Source organism: Emys orbicularis, chromosome 6 (genome assembly GCF_028017835.1).
Source record: "Emys orbicularis isolate rEmyOrb1 chromosome 6, rEmyOrb1.hap1, whole genome shotgun sequence".
In the NCBI taxonomy this organism is placed as follows: Eukaryota; Metazoa; Chordata; order Testudines; family Emydidae; genus Emys; species Emys orbicularis.
Genome location: NC_088688.1, coordinates 45,390,942 through 45,414,829, shown reverse-complemented (window position 1 = coordinate 45,414,829; position 23,888 = coordinate 45,390,942). Strand labels below are relative to the sequence as shown.

Sequence of the window (23,888 nt, the reverse complement as noted above, 5' to 3'; positions counted from 1 at the left end):
AGTTTACACACATTCTTAGGTATGTTTTTATTAAAAGTTAATCAAAATTGTTGATTGTATATGTTGTATTCTTTCATAAGCAGTAGGATATCAGGTACAAAAGAGGTGAGAATACAGCACAGGTGAGGCAATGTAGATTAAGGGTTATGGTAAATGCATGCACCGATGGAGAAGTAATTATGGAAAAGAGTCGAATTCGAAAATTGCTCCTGTGCTAGAACTGGGCAAATAATTCATAACAAATAATTTGTTAAATGAATTTCATATCTTTTTCTGTTTGTGAATTGTTCACATATTATGTATTAGATTTATGTCTTATGCCATTGGTTTTCCAGTCAGAGATCAAGTGTGTTGTGCAGTGAGCGTTGGTATATTATACATTGATTGTACGCATCTGTGTGCAGGTGTGAACGTGCAAAGAAGCACACACACTTCTATGACATTGGTAGAAATGGAAGAGGTTAACTAGACCATGGGAAAAAAATTATATATCTCTATTAGTGCACTGAGATTCAAGCAAGGGAAACATTATAGAACAAATATGCAAAATTAGGGATGACTGGAAATAGGAGGCTAAGAAGCTTCAGGTGCAGTGGGATTAATTTGTTTTGTTCAGCAGAGAGAACACTGTCTATAAAGGGAGGGAAACCTTCTCAGACTGAGGGCCATGGTAACTCTAGGATGTAGAGGTACCAGGATGTTATTTAACTACATTTAGGGAGGAATTCAGATGTTTAAGATTATAGGCCACAACCAGCAGTCCCTGCAGAATTGAAATCTAACAGCTTGTACTGGAGTCCTAAGATAATAGCCACAGTTTTATACGTTTTTCAAGGGATAGTTCTCAAAATAAAACAGGGCAGCAAGGGCTCCAGTTGATAGAGAGCTGGGGATGCAGTCCATTGAATTTTAGGTTAGTGTCTTCAATGATTTAAATGACAGAATCCCCAGTAACCAGCAATATTAATATGGTACGAATGCTCAAGAGTAATCCATGTCACAGCAGGTCTTGATTTATTTGTCTCAACTGGTTGTAGAGTGAAAGATCCAAGGCCAGTTTCCCAGTGACTAGCCTGTTGCTCATAAGAGTTGGCAATGCCAGGGCAGAGGCCAGGCTTCCAAATTCTGCCCTGGGGTGACAGAACACTGCTGCTGACTCACAGGCCTTCCATCTAGCCACTGCTGCCCATTCACTTCCTGGCTTTAGAAATGCCCCCTGCAGCAGTGGGTGCGGCAATTACCTACACCTCAGGAAAGGGCGAAGCTGCTATATCATGAGCTGGGAGTCACAGCAGCAGATTTCCTGGTCATCTGGGCCCCACAGCAGTACTATTAGGGCCCCACTGATAGTTAGCTGCTGCCACAGCACATTCAAGTGGTTTGAGGCAATGAGCTGCAGCTGTAGCCGTCTGAGGGGAGGATTGCTTACTGCAGAAAGGAAGAGAAACATTGCTGCTGCATGAACGACTTACTGCTGCTCCATTACACCAGCCAGTGCACCAGGGCCACCAGCACTCCTCCTCACCCTGCACTGAGTGCAGCCTATCATCAGGGGCCTCGTGACCCAAACCTACCAGCACTTACAGCATTGCCAGTGCTCCCGATTTCTTCCCCTCGGGTGAGTTCAGTCAGGACGGGAGCCAGCCTTGCAATGAGTCCAGAATAGGGCTGCCACCTGTCCAGGTTTTCCCAGGACTCCCTTTTTTTGAGGTAGCTGTCCTGGGAAATCTGCAAGTCTTCAGTTCTCAGGACATTAAAACTCCTGGGTTTTGTCAGTGGAGTCACCTCTTGGGCTGCTGCAGTGGGGAGGGCGGAATCCTCCTCCTCCCTCCTGGTTTCTCTGCGGCTCCCCAGCAGGAGCCATTAAAGCAGCAGCTGCTGTTGCTACTTCCCATCTGCCCAAGGCACTGAGGGCAGCAAAAAGAGCTGAGCAGCAGCACCCCCCTGCTCCTCACCTTGGTGGCGGCTGCTGCTGCTGCTTAGCAGGGCCCAGCTCCTGCCTTTCTGTGCTCCCCTTCTCCCGCTCAGGGATGTCCTGCTTTTTGTACCTGACAATCCCAGGCCAGAAGCTCCAGCTCTCGCTGGATTTCAGCCCTGTCTAGGGGAAAACCCCCTCTGCCTGGCCTCCTAGCACTAGAGCAGCCATCAGAGTTGCTGCAGGAAACAGGCAGAGCTCTCTCCCCCTCCCCTCAGGATCCCACACCATCAACACCACTCTCACAGGAGGCAGCTCAGGGAACTGTTGGCGAGGCTTCAGAGTTACCAGCTGAAGCTTGGCTTTCTCCTACTTGATGATGATTCATCATTACCTTTTGGGCAAATCAGTTGGCTGTAGGAGCTGTAGGACAGGCCATAATGGGTTTCCTACCTTCAAGTTAGTCGGGATCACTCAGAATGCCACCACCTCAGTTTTTTTCAAACTGAAGGGGCTGTATCATACAGATACAGGAATTGGACTACCAGATCAAACCAACAGTCCATTTTTATTATAAATAATAGGATAGTGCATAAAGGCTCAATCAGGAGTGAGTCTCCATGTGCTATGCGCTGTACAAACAGAAACGCACAGTCCCCGCAACAGACAATTTATCAGTTAAACAAACACAAAACACAAGTTAGAAAGCAAACAATGGGGGGGGGGGGAGAACAGAAACCCCACACCCATTTGGCCATTTCACCTATCTGTTGAATCCAGTCTAATACCTAAACTAAGTTCTCTGAGGCCAGGAATGAGTTTACGTCTGTACAGTGCTTAATACCACAGGGCTCTGATCCTTGATTAGCATCTAAGTGCTACTGTAATACTATACTGTAATATAAATAAATAAATAATAATGCAGCCACAGAGGCTGCTGTTTACAAAACCAGATGGTCCTGAATTTGAGAAATTTTTAAAAGTGTCTAGTACTCGTAATTGCAGACAAGATAAAGGAGCCCATACTGGACAATTACAGAATATCTTGCGTCTAGGAAAAGTTTCATCCTATCCCCAGTAATCAGTAGTTGATTTACACTCTATACTATTAGGGTTTATAATCCTTATATAACTGTGTGTATCCCATCAATGCAAGTGTGGATGGTCTCATTATCCATATCAATAGGTAATAATTGTTTGAATTATACTAAGCTCTTGATCTCTGCTAAGTTGTGGCAATGAAATACCACAGATTAATTATGTGTTGTGTAAAAAAAGTAATAATTTTAACACATTTAAATTTGTTGCTTTTCAATTGTATTGCATGTCTCCTTGTTCCTGTGTGAGAAGAAATGGTAAGTTGGGCATTCCTAATTACCTTCTCTACAATCCATTATTTTGCATACCTGTATCAGGTCCCCTCTCTAAAAACTTCCAGGTTTTTCAATCTCTCCTCATGGATTTCTCTTTATACCTCTGATTATTTTGTTGCTGTCTCTGAACATGATCTATTTCTGCTAGCTCTCTCTTGAAGATAGTTGATCAGTATTGAAACAGTATTGCAAGAAGAGACATACCATCAACTTATATAATAGCATAATTTTCTCAGTATTATTTTCTATCCCATTCTTTACACATCCTAACATTGTTTGCTTTTATGATTGCTGCTGCACTTTGAGCAAATTTACATTGAACTGTTCACAATGACGCCAGCTCTTCCCCAGCACATCCCATCCTCTCTGAGTGGTTATAGATAGTTGAGAATCAAGCAATGTGTATGAGTAGTTCATTTAAAAAAAAAACAGAAATCAAAGAATAAACTATACCTTTCAATGTGCATTATCTTACATTCGTCAACTATGAATGTGATCTGCCATTGTACCGCCCTTTCACCTAGCTGTTAGTGTTCTCTAGTCTTAACTAAAGAATTTTGACAGCTACATATTTTGCCCTAGCTGTTCACGCCCTTTTCCAATCAACAATTAGACACCAACAGTCCTAATATGGATCACTGAGGCACACCCATTTGTTGCCATGTAGAAAATAATGCATTTATTCCTCCTGTAGCAAAGTCTCTAACCTTTTACCATGAAGACGTAGCCATACCACAGTTTTGCTTTTGCTAGTAGGGTAGTTTAATTCCCCACCCCTTACAGGGTAATGAGACTGAAAAAGGAAATCATAGTTACAAGACATTCTTTGCTCAGTTTACATCTCTCTCTAGGTCACTGCTCTCTCTCAAGAGTCTGTGAAATCTTCACGTCCACTCCTTGGTCTTGGTTAAACTAGGGTTCGTGAACCCCCAGGGGGTTCTCAGAAAAAAATTCCCTAATGGCAGACAGAGCTGTCCCTAGGGACCCTGGGCAGCATGGGGCCCGCAGCCCAGAGCCCCTGGACTTCCAAGAGCTAAGCAGATCAAAGCAAGCATATCTATCACACTGAGGAGATTTAAACTTCAAGACTCCTTATAAGAAAAGGAAAGGGAGGTGGATATTTTTTGCTGTTTTTAAAATTAAATAGGCAGCTAGTTGTTTTTTAAATTATTATGAAGAACAAGTTTAAGCTTTGTTGTAATGTGCATTGTTTGCCTGGACTGCTCAAGACCTGAATGCTTGTGTAGGAGGAACTCTGAGTTGGCTTCTTAAATACCTTCATGCTGTTTCACATCTGATACTCCTTGATGAAACATAGGAGCTTTGTCTTAGAACAGGCTTATTCAAAGTGATACAAGCTACAAAAGTGAGATCTTGGAAGAGTGTTGCCATTTTCATAATATTATAAAAATACTGTAATGATAAATAATAATTAATAATAAATAGCATGTAATAAGCATGTAATAAGCATGTAATAAAAACAAATTATATATTTCCAAGATCACTGCTTTTATAATTTATACTCAGGTAAAGGAGAAAATCCCTGGAAATATTCATTTTTAGGAGGGGATTCGCGGGACTTGACATTTTAGTGAAACGGGTTCACAGGTTGTTAAATTTTGGGAACCACTGATGTAAAGGTTCTTTACCCTTCTGTCTGTGTGCCTTCCTCCCAGCCTGTTTCACCAGCTTCTTCTCTTGTTCAGCCTCCCCCATTGCTTATTTCTTCTCAAGTGTTCTTCTAGTCTTTCTACCTCATCCTGTTCTCTTAGAGATACCCACTACAAGTTCCTCCCCCTGCTTGTCTCTAGCACATTAAAGAAAGGGAGGTTACTAAACCCTTGCCCCCTTTCCTAACATGACTTATCAGGTCCATAATTCCCAAGCTCTCTGGGAATTACAACATCCAGAATTCCCTTGTTCTAGGAAGAAGCCAAGAAGGGCAACACTGGATCTAGAGTCTCCCTTAAAGAGACAGCACTCCCTCTTGCAGTTCTTTTCTATCTCAATCAATTTCTGGTCCATGACAATACTTTACTTTTGAACCCCAAAGCTATTTATAGTTTCCTTAATAGCCTCTGGGCCATCTTCCAGAAGACTTGCTGACTCAACATCTCATAGGTTTGTCACAGAGTTAACATGGAACCCAGCTCCCTCTACGGCTGGGTTTCCATGTCATCTTGTATGTGCTCCCAGATGAAGCCCAGCTCTTTTAACAATGCGCAAGGGATATATCTGACCTACAGGGGTGACACCCCTTCCTCAGTAGATCCTGCTATGACTGATCTCTCATGTTTCCTAATGTTTTCTAAGTGTGGTGCAAGCATTGGACAGCTGAATGCAATCATCATTTGTCTTCATAGAGTTGGGGGAGAGAGACGGGGAAGAGATGTTAACAGTGACAAATGTGTGTTGGTTAACATTAAATCAGCCATGACAGAGAAGTGGTGGATGTTCCCAGCATCCAAACCAATCTGGTCAAAACTCCTTCCAGATGTGGTATGGTAGGGCATCCATGCCCTGGCCACAGCTGATCAGGACCCCAAGTGTACTAATTGGGAATGAAGATTTTTACTTTTTATTTTAAACAGGGAGACGATCCATCTCACAGATGCTTCTAATGAGTATGTGGGTTGTTTTGATTAGATGGCATGTACTTCTTGGGCCTCAGTGCTGAATTGTTCCTCTAGAAATGGAGGTTACTTACCTGTAAGTGGAGGTTCTTCAAGATGTATGGTCCCTATCTGTATTCCACACATGGGTACACACGCACAGCATGCACTTGAGACTGAAAAATCTTGCAAGTAGTGTCTGTTGGTCAGCACCTGGGTCTTGGATCTCCTGGTGTTTATCATCAAGGGTGTAAGGGGAGGTGCAGAATGACCGCCTCTCCAGTTCCTTCTCTACTGTGAATCTAGTCATGATCTGAAGCACAGGGGAAGGAGAGTGGGTAGTGGAATACAGATAGGGACTATACATTTCTTCTTCAAGTGCAAGCAAGCAGTACTCAAACAGGAAGGGGATGCAAGGATACAGGGGACATAGATGTCTGTAACACTGCAATTCCAAATGCTGCATCAGCAGAAGAGTCTTGGACCAAAACATAATGCTTTGTGATGGTGTGGATGGAATTCCAGGTTGCCACTTTACAAATGTCCACAATATTAGAGACACAAGGTTGGTGAGGTATGACCTGAAGAAGAGCTCTGTGTAAGCTCGAAAGATTTGTCTCTCTCACCAACAGAAGTTGGTCTAATAAAAAATATTACCTCACCCACCTTGTCTCTCTAATACCCTGGGACCAAGACAGCTACAACAACACTGCATAAAACAAGTGTCCAGAATAGGCACTTCTCGAAGAGATGCAACTGAGGTTGCCTGTGCTCAGGTGGAATGACCCCTCACCCCATCTGGGGGAGTGAGATGTGCCAACTGATAGAAAAAGAGGATACAGCCAGAAATCCACTTTGAGAATGTCTGAGCAGGTATCTCTGGTCCCTGTGCTCGCTCTGCGATGGCAACAAATAGTATAGATGATTTTCTAAATGGTTTCCTTCTTTGCAGGTAGAACACCAATGCTCACCTGACACAGAAAGTGAAGTCTCCTCTCCTTTCAGGAGGCATGAGGCTTCGGAAAGAATACCCATAAGTGAATTGATTTTACGTGGAACACAGAAATTACCTTTGAGATTAATTTCAGCTGGCAGGCAAAGAGATACCTTCTCTTTATGAAATGTAGCGTATGGCGGGGCAGTCATGAGGGCCCCCAGCTCACACACCCTCCTGGCTAACACAATGGCCAAGAGAAAGGCAACCTTCATAGACTGGTGGGACATGACCAATGGTTCAAAAGGTGGCCTGGTAAGTGTTGAAAGTATGAGACGGAGGTCCCACTGAGGCATTGACTTCACTACTGGTAGGAAGATCCTAATCACACCCTTTAGGAATCTATTTTTTACTCACCTGGTAACAACCAGAAGAGCTATCTACCAGATAATGGAATGCACTGATTGCTGCTAGGTGGATCTGTAGTGAGCTAAGAAGGGCAAGTCCTTAATGGTACTCTGAACCTCCCTGGGGAACCTCAAAGAATCAAGCCATGACTCTAGCCGCTATTGTGACTGCTGTAAGCTCTTGACGCGGTATTGGTTGCATACACTGCAGCTTGCAGTGAGGTTTTAGCCACGAGTATACTTTCCTCAACAAGGGCATAGAATTTGGCTCTGTCTTTCAGGGGAGTTTATCTTTTAACTCCAGGAATTTTGAGTAGTTCATAAAATCATATTTCACTAACAGGCCCTGGTAGTTAGAGAGTCTGAACTGGAGGCTGGCTAATGTAAATGCCTTCCTCCCCAGGTGTTTAGCTTCCTTGTTCACACATGTGTTTTCACGGTGTTACTGTCTGGATCATTCCATGTCTGCTTGTACTACTAGGGAGTTGGGAGCAGGGAGGGTGAACAAGAATTCTGCCCTTTTTGCAGGCACAGAGTAACTTTTCTCAGCCCATTTAGGTGTGTGTGTATAGGCTGCCAGCGTATGCCATTCCATTCTAGCTGGGTCCATAATGGCCTCATCCACTGGGAGAGCAACCTGAATGGGTCTGGTGGACTGCAGGATATCCAAGAGCTTGTGATGCATATGTTGAACTTCTAATGGAATCTGAAGTTCTGCCGCCACTCCTTGTAAAAGTTCTTAATACTGCCTATGGTCGTCAGGTGGAGATGGTGAAGATGGGGCAAATGCCTCATTGGGTAAGAAAGATGATACACCTGTTGGTATTGCTGGATCCAACTTATTGTTTTCTTCCTCCATGTATTCCTGTGGAGCCGGTTGCTGTTGTCTAGGAGAAGAGGTACGATATGACTCTGATACAGTGACCCAATCTGGGGTATCGTAGATAAGGATCCCATGGACCTCATCAGGGCTAGTATGGAAGGTCAAAGGCTGGTTGGGGGTGATGAGCTATTGAGTACCAGCGTAACCCTGTAGGGTAAGCTTGCTTGGGTGGAGGACTGGTCCAAAAAACTCTTGAAGCCCTGACTGGGCTAAGCTCCCTGGGTTGGGGAGGTGATGGTTCATCCTGGACATCAGCTTCTGCCGACAAGAAGTCTGGATCTGGTGCCATTGGCAGATGCCAGAAGCTCCAACTTGTGGATGGACTAGGGGAGTAAGTCTTTCTTCTTGAGGTGGTATCTTCTTCTGGGGCCAAGACATCTCTCAGAAAATAAGAGATTGTGAGTCTGGGAAGGCAAAGATACCCTCCGGGGTAGTGCATATCTCAGTCTGCCTGGAGGTACAAGGGGTCCTGGTTTTTGTTCTGCTGGATCAGGTGCTGTGATAGACTTAGTGGCTGGCAAATCCTTATGGGGCTGAACTGGTACTGTTGGAGAGAGAGTGAGCCCAGCCTGGAGCTCTTCATCAGTATTGGCGGTCCTTTGGCTTGTTAGAGGTCACGGTCGGCACCTGTGTCAGTACCATTGGAGCTTTGCTCCTGCATGCTTTCCTTTCATGCTTGGGAGGCTTAGGCAGAGCTAAGTCCTTGGGACCTGTGCGCAGACTCACCCGACTTGGAAGGAGCTGAGGGGATCCTGTCTCCTGGCAGCAGGCTTTGAAGCTGTTTTTATCCCTGTGAGAATGCTCCTTACTCTCATGAGAAGTCTGTGACAACAGGTTTTTTTAGGTTTATCTGATCTGGACTCTGCTCCAGAGCTCGTGCCTGAAGGTGCACCACTCGAGGACTTGGCCAATATTCAGGTGGTGTCTCCCAGGCTGGTTCTGACTGGGGTCTCATGGCTCTCCCCATGAGGTGCTTCCTCATTCGGAGCTCTCGTCTCTGTTGGGTCCAGGGTGGCAAAGAGCGATAGATACTGCACTTGGTGGAGATATGTGCCTCCCCAAGGCAGAAAAGGCAGAACTGGTAGTTGTCACTGACTGAGAAGGAGCAGGGGCATGACATGAGAGACCGTTTAAATCCTGGAATTCTGAGCACAGCCCTACTCCTGAAAGGGGGTTGGAGAGGGTCCCCAGGGTGGGGAAAACCAAGCTATCCTAACTATATATAATAATATAAAACTATAAAAACACTAACACGATATACAATTATATTTACAGAGATGCAGACAATGCAAGGATAACTCCAGACAGAAAGGATTCCAACTCAGGTCGTGTGGTGGTAAGAAGGAACAGGAGAAGTGGTCGGTCCACACCTCCCCATATATCCTTAGTGCTGAATAACTGGATATCCAGGGTGCAGGGGCAGACCAATGGACGCTACTTGCAAGATTTTCTGGTCTCAGGCGGAATGTGTACATGCGTGGAATACATGTAGGGACCAGCACTCGAAGAACCCATACACGCAGCACAAGTCATTTACCACAAAAATTTGCAACTGGGGAGACCAGCTAAGTACTTACTAGTTGACTCTGTGGTGCACAGTCTTTGAAAGAGGATAATATAAACTAATTTAAATTTAAAACCCACTGGTGGGGCCACAGTGTTTGTTCCTTCCAATTCATGCTGTAGCTAAAGGTGGAGGATTCTTTTCTCTCCCGAATTTGAGGATGAGTACTAGAAAAGAGAGTGGGTGCACACCAGATCTCTTGGCATGAGGTTTGGGCTGCTCATGCATTTCTACATATCAATAACCAGTGCCAATTCGCATGCCTTCGGTGTACTTGATAAGAACCTTGGAGCCCCTTTGAATGATCAGAGAGGAAATGGAAAGGGGCAGCATACCTCTCCCAAAATTAGGTTTCTAAAACTACCTACCCTTGGGCATAACTGAAATAATCAAGGTTAATAAAACTGCAGTTAAATTCACTATTCACTCTTTTCCCACCCTTGATCGTGGTAACACAGTTTGAAACGCACTTTTTCATTAAGTTTTCCAGTTTCCAAATGGTTAAATGAATATGGCTTGCCAGGTTCAGTTTTGTCTCCTTCATATTTTTAAACAAACTACCCCATTAATGCACCATGCATAATAAAGTAAAAACTAAACTCCCTCAGTCCTTTCTCTTAGCAGCCTTACCCAGTCTCTGAGACCTAAAACTTTGGCTGTACCTCACTGGTACCCTTTTAAGAGTGGATTGTACATTTGACTGTGTCTTAGAACAGCACATAATGTTACATATTTGCTCTGTAATACCCACACAAAAGAAAGGAAATTCAGAATGAGACATTAGATGAGTCATAAGTCATATCCTTGTTGTTAAATTAATATAGTTTAATACATTTTAAACAATTAGTACAAAAAAATGAAGCTTCCACTGACTAGTGCTCATCTGCTGCAAATCTAATAACCTGTAATTTTGCCACACAAATTATGAGAAATATGGAAGAAAATAACCAAAAATTTTGTAAGTAGCAGACTTTCACACTAACTGGCTGTCTTTAATATGATAAAAATATATATTTAATACACAAAGCTTAGTTTACAGTATGGATGAAATGTCTGAAAAGGTTTACATTTTAATACACAAAAGTATTTTAAGCTGTAAACAGTTGTCCTACACAAAACACCTTCCCCCAAATTACCAATTGGGATAGTCAAATTGAAAAAAGTCATCTGGATTTACAATATGTATATCAAATTTCAACCAGATATTGATCTGAAAAAAAAATCCAAGTTACAAAGCCCAGAAAAATAGGGTTAATAATGAAAATGCCAAAGATCCTTAATTATAGTGGTGCTTCTGAGTGACACCATTATGAGTGTATACAGTCCTCTAGAGTGAGGTATAATCTGTTTGAGTTATATAGCAATAATACCCTCTCCTTTGATTTATACTGTATTCCCTTAGCAGCACAATGAACCTTTCCTATTTGCTCTGTTCACTGCAAACTGCCTATTTGGCTGAAACTTTTAAGGGTCCTCCCAATTTGTCCTCTTTCTCTCTCAAAGTATTCTGCATTTTTACCATAATATGTTCTCAATTTTACTCTTGGCATCAAGAATTAGTAGTCAGCATTGAACTGCCTAGTACTACATTTTCTTTATTGAGATATTAATATTTTCCTACTGTAAATTCTTTTCACTTGTATGAATTCAAGACATAATTATAATGACTTTCATATCACATTAGGATAACTATATTTCCAGAAAAATCTTATTGCAAGATAAGGGCTTTAGAAGAATCAGTTACTAACCTGTTCCATAACTGTTGTTCTTCTAGATGCGTTGCACATATCCACTCCACTTCAGGTGTGTGCACACCCAGTGCACTGTTGTTGGAGATTTTTCCCTTCAGCAGTACTTGTCAGGGTGGCATATGTGCCTCTGCTGCCTCATGCTTCTACGCAGTGGCATAAAGGGTGGAACCGCCCAGACCTGCTCAGTTCCTTCTTACAGACAGAAAGACTAATATAGAGGGGGTTGTGGAATGGACATGTGCAATGCATCTTCAAGAACAGTTATGGAGCAGGTTACTAACTGTTGCTTCTTCTGCTTGGTGGAACTACATTGGCCAAGTTACAACACAAGCATGTACAAGAGGATATCCAATATGAGATCCTTTGAGAAGATACCAGGAGCCCCTTCATCTTGTCTGCAGCTGCCACAAGCAATTGAGGGCTGACCTAAGCTGTTTGGTTCAGTCGAAGAAGAACAGTAATGCTCTCCTGACATCCAAAGCATGGAGTCTCTCCTCAATAGGCATGAAACTTTGGAAAGAAAGAAGGTAGGTATGTTGCCTAATTAACATGGAAGTGAGACACCATTTTTGAAAGAAAATTTGGATGGGAATGTAGGCAAACCATGTCCTTGTAGAAAACTGTGTATGGAGGTCCAGGCATTACAATGCAAAATGCACCTAACCTCCTGGCAGAGGTGATTGCTACCAAGTAGGCCACCTTAATTGAGCGATACAGCAAGGAACAGGTAGTTAAATGCTCAAAGGGAGGCCTCATTAGTCTTGTGTCAAGATGGAACAGGATCTACCTGAGGGTACAACCTTTCCAGACTCTTCAAAAATCTTACTGATATATAGAATGGGGAAAAAACGAGAACACTTACCAGTTGGAGGGTGGAAAGCTGAAAGAGCTGCTTTGATGGAACTAATGGCCAGATCTTGCTATTTTAAGGATTACAGACAGTCTAGAATCTAATGTACTGAAGACCTGACTGGAAAAACCCCTTTCTGCTGGGACCACATGGGGAATCTCTTCTACTTTGCCAGGTAAGTATGTCTATTTTCTGCTACTAAAAGGACATCCTGAACTCCCTTTGAATAGGATCTCTTCTGAGGGATTAGCCATGGAGCAGCCAAGTTGTCAGGTGGATGGCCTGCAGGCTGGGGTGGAGGAGTCTACTATGGCTCCTGAGAGACAGGTCTAGGTCCAGTGGTAGGGACCGCGGAGTTCTGCTCTAGATGGACAGCAGACTGGAAAACCAGTGTTGCCAAAGCCACGCTGCAGCTATAAGTATGACTCAAACACAGTCCTGTCTGATTTTCAACAACACTCTGGGTAGGAGTGGGACAGGAGGAAATGTGTATAAGGGCTTGTCCATCTGGGGCGCCAGGAAACCCTGGGCTGTGACCTTGTTGAGAACAAAACTAATGACATATCCTGTTGACTTTCATTGCAAACAGGTTTACACGGGTTTCCCCCACAGCTGGAAAATGGACTTGGCAATGTCTTGATGGAGAAATCATTCATGGTGACTGGTAATCGATCTGCTTAAGCAGTCTGTCAGGTTGTTCTTCATGCCCAGAACATGAGAGGCTCTGTGGTCAACTGAATTGGCAATACAAGTGTTCCAGAGACTGACTGTCCCTTGGCATAGCAGAGTGGACCAGGCTCCCCCTTGCCTGTTCACATAGAACATGGCTGCTGTATGGTCTTTGAATATGTGCAGATTTCTTCCCTTGATATGGGAAAGGAGAGTTTGACGGGCCAGGCGAATGGCCCTCAGTTCCCTTACACTTGTAGGCAGTTAAATCCTGTGTAGACCATAAACCTTATGGGCCTCCCAACATGGGGCAGAAGTGTCTGAAACTAGAGTTAAAGATGGTTGGAGGGAGCAAATGGAACTTCCTGGTTCGCAAGTGCCCCCTCGTCTGAGTGTGTATGTCTGCACTCTCTGCCTTGTGGTGGAGTCTTCAGTGTCTCAGCCCTTTGCCTGAATCACACAGAGTCTGTATGTGAGATGAAATCAAACCCTTTCTAGTATTCATGTCCAAGGGGGGGTCCTATCTCAGTGCCCTCTGTATCTGCAGCCTTATCCCTAGGTCGATCCTCAATCTGCCCAGCAGGGCCTATCCCAGTACCCAGGTTCAAACTGTCTCTCAGCCCCATCTGAGCTCCCACAAATTGTCCCTGCTCTTCAAGCAGTCCCGGCCCTAGTGTGAGGCTCCCTCCCCAGAGACTCTTCACCTCTCGGGGCCTTTCTGAACCCAGCTCTCCAGCTGAGCTGCGAAACAATTTATTTCCCCTCCCAAGGATGCATCAAAGTCCAGGCCACTTCATCAGTAGCGGGTGGGGGGACCTGAGCCTGGCCTCTACACTGGATCCCAGCCCAGAGACCTTATAGATAGCAGCCATCTGCCGTGTCCCTTCAACTAAGCTGCATTGCTGGCTATGATTCCCCCTTGGCCGCTTCCCCGTGGCCCCAGCACGTTCTTCACCCTTACCTCAGGGCTTTGTCCTGGTTCAGTCCCAGCAGCCAGCCAGGAGCTCCTTCTCGCTCCCCCCAGTTTCTGCCAGCACTGCTCTGTCTGAGGTCCTGTAACTCCCTCAGTCAGCCAGGCACACCATCCACGCTCCTCCAGCTCCAGCAAGGAACTGAACTCACTCTGGCCCTGCAGCTCTTTTTATATTAGCCTGCTGTGCCCCGATTGGCTGTGTGGGATGCAGCCACTCTAGATAGTGAGGAGGACCTTCTCCACTCCCTTTTTCTGGGGCAGGGTATGGCAGGGCCGCAAGGTCTCCAGCAGGGGGTCCTCAGGGCCAAGTCTACCCCCATCATACTCCCCGACACACACATTTGAAGGATTTGCCCACCAGTACAGACAGGCCCAGATTTGAGTGGACACTTACACCACCATATCTAGAGGATGCCAAACTGGTGAGTACACTGAAGCGAACTATCCTTGTCGTTTCCTGAGATGGAGCCTGGCATGCCGGACTACATAAATGCATAAGGTCTTATGTCCCAGAAGCCTGAGGCAATTTCACACTGTCATGGTAGGAAACGGCCAGTATTGTCTGAAATCTTGACCATGGAAGAAATGCCTTGGATTCTGTAGAGTCCAGGACTGCTCCTATAAACCATCTTTAGTACAGGAGATACCATAGGTTTCTCTGTGTTGATAAGCAGTCCTAGCGCACTGAAGGTGGACTGGAGAAGATACATGCTGGACTGTCCTCTGATCAGCCACTCATCCAAGTAGAAAAAAACTTGTACTCTTGACTTCCTCAAGAACGCTGCTACCACTCCATACAACCACTCCCTGCTTCAGACTGCCTCCCCTGCAATACCTGCTCCTTATCTCCTGGTAATCTGACCCTGCCTACCACCTGACTCTTGGTTTTGCCCTCTGGCTTGCTTTGGACTATGACCTCCTGGTATCTGACCTGGCCTGCTTCCTGACTCCTGCTCTGACCGCCCACACACTGGTCATTATGGGTTTTCATGGACCACTTGGGCCACAGGAATACTACCCCGATTCCCAAGTTGCTGGACTGCTTGGGGGCTGCCCATATATTCACCAAGTTGGACCAGTATGTAGTGGTCTACCTAGGCAACATATTGATCTTCAACTACCCTCAACAGCATATTGCTCATGTCCGAACACTCCTGGAACACTGTGGCAGCAAGGCCTTTAAACTAAGCTTGAGATTTGTGCCTTCAATCAGGTCTCCACAGAGTTCTTGGGCTTCAGTTTATCCCCAGAAGGGATCAAGATGGACCCACACATGCAAGCCATCCAAGATTGGTTGACTCCACACCTGGTATGTGACCTGCAATGCTTCCTGGGATTTGCCAATTTCTATTGATGATTTAGCCTGAATTTTTCAAAACAACTTAAGACCCCCATCACTCTCCTTTGGAAAAATGCCCAATTGCATTGGTCTCCTGAGGTCCAGCATGCATTCAGTCAGCTGAAATTCACTTTTACTATGGGGTGAGCCAGTACGGGTGCCAATGTCACACAAACATTCATTGTAGAAGCTTTTAGTGCAGAGATCAGGACTGTCCTTTCTCTGCAACTTGGTCTCAAACAAGGGTTACGCTCATATGCTTATTACACAAGGAAGCTCACCCCACAGAACTGAACTATGAAATACTTTACAAGGAACTCCTGGCGATAAAAACTGCCTTTGCAGAATGGCATCACTACTTGGAAGGAGCTCATCACATGGTCACGGACCATAAAAACCTGGAATCTCTCTATATTGTGAAAGCCTTAAACCAATGGCATGCATCTTCAGTGGGCGCTATTCTTCTCATGATTCAATTTCATTATCACATACATCCCAGATCCAAAACTGGCAAGGTGGATGCCCTGTCCCAAAGATACAGTACGAGGCCCCAGCCAGGAACCAACCCTCATTTTCAATCCTGTGGCACTCAGTGCAGCTCGTCACTAGGATATACTCAGGTTTATACATTCTGCCTCTGGCTCAGAAATTCTGCCTAATGAACAAGCTATTATCGACAGGAAACCACATGACTTCCAGGAAGGGATCATGCATGTAAGGGACTGCGTCTGTGTGGAAGGGTGGCAGTTCTGCAACTATGCCACAATTTCCCCCTAGCAGGACACTTGGGGTGCGTCAAGACCCAAAGACTAATATCCCACTCCTTTTGGTGGCCCCGGATACCCCCAACCATACAATTATTCATTGTCTCCTGTGTGTTTGTGCCCTTACCAAGACCCTATGCCACAAGCCCTGCAGTCTCCTCCATCTTGACCAGGGGCCGCCATTGCCATAGATTTTATTGTAGGATTACTGGAGTCCAACAAATTTATGACAATTTTGATGGTAGTGGACCACTTTATCAAACTGGTTCACTTCATCCCTTGCACAGGCCTCCTCCCCTCTGCAGACGAGACAGCCCAGCTATGGATTAGCCAGATTCTCCAGCAATGTCTGTAATACTACATTAATCATCACCAGGACGATTGGTCCTCACTTCTCCCTTCCATGGGCTTTGCCTACAACAGTGCAGACCATGCCTCTAGGGGTCAAAGCCCCTTCCCCTGCCCCCAATTATGGGTACCACCCCAAATTCCACCCACAATTACCTGCGTCCTGTTCTGATCCAGCTGCTTCAGACCTGGTGCAGCAGATTTGTTGGGCCCAGGAAGAAGTACATGGAAAAGGCAAGAGCAGACTAGAAGCGGTATTTAGACCATCATCAACAGCAAGACCCCACCTGCACAGTAGAGTAGGAGATATGGCGCTCCACAGAGCTTCTCCACAAATACAGACGTGGTCACAAGCTGAACTTTCAGTTCCTTGGCCCTTTTAAAATCCTGTGACAGGTTAATCCAATCACTTTTCAACTCCAACTACCCCACTTTTTGAAGATTCACCTTATGTTTCGTGTATCGCTACTGAAACCCTACACAGAATACCCTTTTCCCCACAGAGATGATGGCACTAGAGAAATCATTGTCTGTTTCCCCCTAGACAGCACTGTATGTTCAGACACTCAAATAACTGAAGGCGATGACGGTACCAAATGCTGTCATGCAGAAGCTGGCAAAGTTGGACCTGAGGTTGTTGGTGCTGGGTGAAAGGACCCCTGCACAGCCAACGAGACTGGTACCAAGATGCATAAGTTTCTTGCCATTACATAAGCTTCTGGAGTCAACAGCTGCTGGTGGGTCGATTTGGATGGCACCATTGAGGTTTAAGGTGCTGCTTCAGGAGCTAGTCTTGACCATGCCTATGCTGATGCCAGAATCGACAGACCTCCCTGAGTAGAAGACTGTCTCAGTGAGTGCCTCAACTTCGAGTGCATTCAACTACCTTTTTCTCCATGGCTGCTGGACTTTGGTACCAGGGATCTCTCTCTCCTGGATGTTTCCTTGGAGGTCTGACATGTCTTTCTTGGTACCGTGGAGGGAAACCAGTGCTGGGACTCAGCGCACTCCTCACTGAAGTCAAAGTGCTTGGTAACCATTCATAGTGGAAAGGCTCCAAGAATGGCTGCAGAGTGGCCTTCATCAGTAGAAACTTCAGTCTGGCCTTCCTGTCATTTTTGGTCCTTGGTTTAAAGTCTCTACAAATCTGAAAGTGATCCCTGACATGTGATTCCCTGAGACACTTCAGGCAACTGGAGAGTGGATCACTGGCATTGACTTTTTACAGGAAAGAACAGGGCTCAAAATCCAGTGACCAAGGCATGCCCTTGTGACACTAGCAGGCCAGATGCCAGCTCTTGCCCAGGCTGCAGGCATTAGCTAAGAACTGACAACTCGTAGCTGGAGACCAGACCAGGTTACCTGTATGTTAGTTTTGCTCAGAATAGGCATTAGTCTTATAAGAATGTATTTACACTCTAGGAAATGCTTGTATGTTGCTGCATGTATTAATCTCACTTATAATATCTATATCCCATGTTATAAGGCAATATTTTAAGTGTTTGCTCTGAATAATCTGTAAACATCCCCCCCCCCCACCAGTCAGGAGAGAAACATTACCAAGTATGAAATACTAGTTTGCCACAGGAGGTGTTATCTCCCACCCAACAAAAAAAGAAGGCCCAGAGACACCAGACAAACTATTGTGGAACATCAGAGGACAAAAGACTGTTGATTGCTTCCCACCCACCCCCATCTGTGAAGAGGAGACATGCATGTGAACTCATCCTATCATCTTGAAGTCTGGGAGAAGAGAATAAAAATCCCTGACAAGACGACACTGCATCTCTTTGGCTGTTTGAACTCTGAAGGGCCAGAGACTCTAAACTGAAGCCAGAGATCCCTCCTGAATCTGCCCTGAAAGACACTGAGTAGACAGAGCACTACAACTCTGTCACTCTTAGGATTTAGATGGTAACTCATTGGTGTGTATATATGTTTGCTTGCTTGAACCTCTAAATAACTCTCATTCTTTTTTCCTAGTTAATAAGCCTTTAGGTAGTTTATTACAGGATTGGCTACAGGTGTTGTATGTGATATAAGATCTAGGGCATCAGTTGTTCTGAAGTAAATGACTGGTCTCTTGGGACTGGAAGCAGCCTGAATGTGGTGTGATTTTTGGTGTAGATGACCACTTATCACTAAGTCCTGTTTGTCTGGGTGGCAAGATAGACTGGAGAGTCTAAGGGGTCCGTCTGTGACTCCATGATAAGACTGTTACAGTGTTCCAGGAGATCACATTTGTCACTGGCTTGGTGAAATCTAATTATAGAACTCACCACCAGTTCAGGGTGTCTGCCCTGTTTTTGACAGTCTGCCCTAAGGTAGGCACTCATGATTGTGAGTCACTCCAGACAGCGTCACAGCCCCAATACCAGTAATGGAATCCCACAAAGAAAACTGAAGTGTATAAACACACTAAAAGGGAACTTAATACTAAAAACTATCTAACACTAAAATTAAGGTTAAATGGACACCAACTATGAACCAAAAATAGATAAATGGGAGAAAAACATGCAAAGGCAAGACAACTGGCTCCAACAACTGTCATGGGTGGTAAGAAAGAACTGGGGGCGGGGGTTGGAGGTAGCTCTGCCCTTTATACTACTGCACAGCAGAGCAAGGCAGCAGACAGCGCATGCACTGCCCCGATGGGTACCACTGAGGGAAAAATCTCCAAGAGCAGTGCATTGGGCACACACACACCTAAAGTGGATGGATATGTGCAATCACTCCAAGAACATAATATAAACCTAGATTAAAAAAAAAAGCTTGGGTAATAGCATGGACTGTTGTTCCCTTGTTTGAAAAGCACTGTGTGCATTTTGGGTGCTACTGCAAACTAAATAATGCATTCATTTATCAAGTCTAATAATGTGAAAGTGGCTAATATAATACCTACATTTTGGTTCTGTTTAGGTGAGGTGTCCATTTGTAATTTTAAAATAATTTACAGTACATAGCAAAGCAAACAGTCTCTGTGAATGAAATTCACCTCTGTAGAAAGCTAGCACACGGCCCACAATACCAATTAAGTCCCACTTAAGGGCTACTGTGCAGAATTGCCTGCAGACCCTCTGTGGTGTATCGTGGAAATATTCTTTGCAGTGGACCCATATAAACTGCTGTTGAAAGCCACTTTAGGGATGAACTGGTTTGAGACCATTGGTCCACAATTATACAGACCTAGTGTCTCAAGTAACAAGAACATGAAGGTGCTAAAACACTATATTCCAGCCCATAGGCAGCAGATTGTTGGGTACAGCGGGGTGAGGGCTGCACAGCAGTCCTCCTTGCTGACTGTAGATAAGGGGGATGAATTTCTCCTTGTCCAATCCCCTCTAGACTCCTCTGCCAAAAAACTCAGGCTTTATGCAACCCTCACATGATATTTACTTCAAATGGGTAAGATTTATGTATTCCTAGTGATGTACAGAGTCAGTTCCCTATAAAACAAAAGAGAAGAGAGAGTCCATTCATAACACTACTTTACTGGCGTCTTAACATTTAGAAATATTTGACAATATGGCAGTAGCTGGAAACGACTGTTTATAACATGTATGAGTTCAAGCTTACAAGCAGCTTTATTGGACAATGACATTCTCTAGTAAGTCTATTGTCCTTTTACACCTCTCATACAACAAATCCATCCTATACTATGTACCTTGTAGATTCTGCTGGAGTCTCTCTTTCCCATTTTAGCTCACTGCTCAGGCAAGCTGATTTTCCCCAAACTTTATTATCAAATAGTTATGTTTTATAGCAGGAAAAAGTGGAGGGGGGAGTAGGAGGAAAGAGAGGGGAAATACCAGGATAGAACAACTGAGAAATACTTTTAAGGGTGTAGCTAAATGACAGTAAAATATATGTTCTTTGGTTAGCAAGCAGAAAAAAACCCCTTGCATACATGATAGATACACACTAGCATTCTAAAGCAGGAGACAAGAATGTCAAGAGTGTATTCTTCTCCCACTGCCAGATGGAAGGGCTATTATTATAAATGAAAGGCAGCAATAGTGGATGCCAGGCACTTTTGTTGTGTGCCAGATTCTGAAGTCCAGATGTAAGCAGGTTACCCCTGGGACAGGACAGGCTTCAGCTCCCGCAGTAGAATAGAACCAATCACCGTTTTCTCAGTGTTTATGATGAGCTGTGCTGTAGAGCCTTCCTTCAGCTCCACTGTGACTAGCATCAATGACCCACTGTGCACAGTTTTAGCTGCAAACCTGGAGGAAGGGGAAAAAATCATTAAGGCATTCATATAAAGCCAAAAGTTGGTAGTGTATTCTTTCTAAAGTTATATTAGTTTAAATTTCAAAACTTTTTCAATTTAATTCAGTACAGGGGACAACCCCTAAATCCCCCCTACAAATTCCTCAGAAAAAGGATTTGTGCAGTGCTGCACAAATAGCTTTATTTAGATTTTATTATCTAATAAAGCCACAAAGATTTAGTACAAGATTTTTTGTTTAGTATTATGGACAAGAAAGTTCCTTTAAAGGAAAATTATTGTTTAGATTCTAGTTTTGTGTATTAACACCGAGTACTTCAATTGAAAGAAAGTATTCCATTCTGCACCAGTATCTTAAAACCAACTGTATTCATAGTTAAAGGATAATCTTCAGTATTTTATACCAAAATAACTAAATCCAATACTAAAATGATGTTGATGTTATGCATTTTCTAAATTGTTAAAATGCAGCCTTTTGAAAATGTTTTCTCTGCATGCCACGTGATGAATTAATTCAACTTAAATTGCTCAAACTTAATACCCAACATGATATGAAATGATGTTATGTAACAAACTAATCTTTCTGAAACACCAGATCTTCTCCCCTTAATTTATTTTATCTCCAGAACATTTGACACACTTTTCTATTGATTAAATATTGTAAATAAAAAGTGAGATCTAATGCTCCATTATTAAATTCCAAGACATAAAGAACTCACTAATTACACGGAATTAAAAGTAAAACTAGCCTTTTAAGCACTGCAATTGACTGAAAAGCCATTTTAGGCACAATGAACTTCTGTCAATCCTGTTAATTCATTCTGCATGCACAGCCAGGCCCCAGAGACAGGAAGGATGAGGATGGCAACAGCCTAGTCTTCCATTTTCCACAAGGAGTGCACCACGCGTGTGTGTGTGTGTGTGTGTGTGTGTGTGTTATTTGAGAACAACAAAGTTGCTGCACATGGGCTTTTGAAAACACTAACAAGTGTAGAGCAGGTCTGTGACCTACTGTGACCCCACTTTGCAGGGCCAATCCCCTCTCCCCTTTCTGAATGACACGTGTCTGAATCAGAGCCATCTGCCTCAATTTGCGCAACATCTTCAGCCACAATAGGACCCAGTTAGCCCTGACAACAGCTCACAATACATAAAAATAAAACTGCTGTGCTGACAGCACGCTGTCAGCTATTCAAGAGCAAACCAACTGGTCAGTGTCTCATGTCTGACAATTAGCGCGGGCCTTGCAAAGCGCCTACTGAGGTCCTTAGGGAGCTCTTTAATTACCATCAACATAAAAGAGGGAGTTTATCAGGAGATACTCAAAAAACTTCACTCCAGCCTTAATTAAAATATTAGCTACTTAAGCAGGAAGCAGATTCTCTTTAAATGAGATGTAATTTTTAAAAAATTATGTTTAAGTACATCAAAAACTCATAACACATCATACTAATTTAGGACACAAGTCATTTCTCAAAAGTTTCCTATCACAGGTCAATATATTTCTTTTGTCCAGGTTATAGATGCATTCTAACCCGTCTTCCTCCAATAGGAAAACCTTGCTTTTTCCTAACTACAAAACTACCACCTTAAAAATTAACTACTTATTTAGTTGTGTCTGTCATCTTGGCTATTTGCTTCACAATGTAAATTTCGGTAGTTCTCATGTTGATTTTGACAGGGTGATAATTATGTAAACAATAGTCTTATTAGTCTCTTTATTTACTTAACACTTGTGTCTTGGGACAACACAGAAGCAGATTATGTCTGAATGCACACATAAAAAGCTCTGTAGTTGGAGTTCCTGCAGTGTTTCATAGCCCCAAGGCTCTTTTTACCTCTTTTCTATTAAAAACTGAAAGTGATATAAAGTCAATGTTATGATAAAGCAAATGGAGCCCAAAGCCTGACCAGAGGTCAGTTTTGTTGACTGTTTTATACGTGCCATTTAAAACACTAGGTAGGGGAAATCATTATAAATAAAAATTCTCTAATGAAAACACGAGTCTTGTATTTGTTGCAGAATCTAAATATGTGCTGACTATTTCACATAAACTATTAGCGTGTATGCAATTACAATATTTACTAAATGTCTGTTCTACTGGACACTGATTTTGAAACACTTATTGAAAGCAGACGTCTAATGGAAAATCACTTGACTTATTTCACTGTTAAAGAAAGAGCTAGTTAAATTGTAAATCTGTTTTGGGCTGTGGAAAGCAAAGTCTGTTCCCTAAAATCCACAAGATCATTACATTGCAAAATTAGCTACAGTAGAAACATATATTCAAAAGGAATGTACATTTCTGAAGCTAAACTCAGTTCTGAAATGATAAGGCGGCTGATGTTTAGATACAAGATTAATTATCAGTAAGACCACCTGTGTCAATTATTAAGATGTTTTAAAGTAGTGGTTGTTATAGTAGGATTATTTGAGGACCATCTGATTATTAGGATAAAGAGAAGAAGTCTTATCAGATGTTTTACACTTAAGATAGTCAATCCAGTAGCATTTTAACAAAATTGTGATCTAATCAACTAGATCTGTAGATATGAGAAAACCATTCAATATCATTTAGTAATGAAAATAAATCACTTATGTACAATATGTTTACTCTTTATAGGAAGCTGTGGAACATTTTTTGTCTCATAATGTCAGTTTTTATCCCTACTTTTTCTACCAGGGTAGACTAACATACATACAGGAAGCTATATTCCATTTATTATGACATCAGACTTCAGTGTGGCTTTGAAATAATCCTTGGAAAACGACACTGTTGTATCTATCAAGTTTAAACTGTAAATTGTAGTTGTTTGTAGAGGTAGAAAAGACCTTCAGTGGGACATCACTAGGTGTGGAATGTTAACAGCTATTAGAATGGGCCTGCTGTGATAGAGGGTAGCACACCAATAGACCCGGAAAAATACTAAGAGTAAATGAGTACAAGTACAACGTTTGCCATTAAAAAAGAAAAAAGAAAAAAAAACCTTTTACCAGTAGTTACAAAACCGTGATATCTGTGATAATTCAATTGTTTTATATAGTTAAACAGTATGTTTAAAATGATTTCACATGATCATCTAGTTATTTTTCATTTTTAATTTATCCCCCACCCCACTGTTTGTATCAACCAGATTGGAAACTTGAAAATGAAAGTTTTCCTGTCAGAATATTTCTCCCTACAGCACACGCATAATGGTGGTGTGTCATTTACAGCATTACTCACATATACTGGATTATGGGTATTTTTTTTTTTTCCATTTAGAAAAAGCAC

The 23,888-nt window shown here is 43.2% G+C and overlaps 1 protein-coding gene across 2 annotated transcripts in view; it reads right to left on the bottom strand.

Annotated features, from left to right (window-relative positions):
* Window positions 1-20,441: 20,441 nt before the first annotated feature.
* AP3B1 (adaptor related protein complex 3 subunit beta 1) overlaps window positions 20,442-23,888 on the bottom strand; it is a 276,090-nt gene continuing 272,643 nt past the window's right edge. For both annotated transcript variants that reach the window (XM_065406916.1, XM_065406915.1), the window contains one exon: window positions 20,442-20,608. In XM_065406916.1, the coding sequence (XP_065262988.1) occupies window positions 20,455-20,608 (154 nt within the window). In that variant the 3' untranslated portion in view covers window positions 20,442-20,454. The remainder of the gene's footprint in view (window positions 20,609-23,888) is intronic.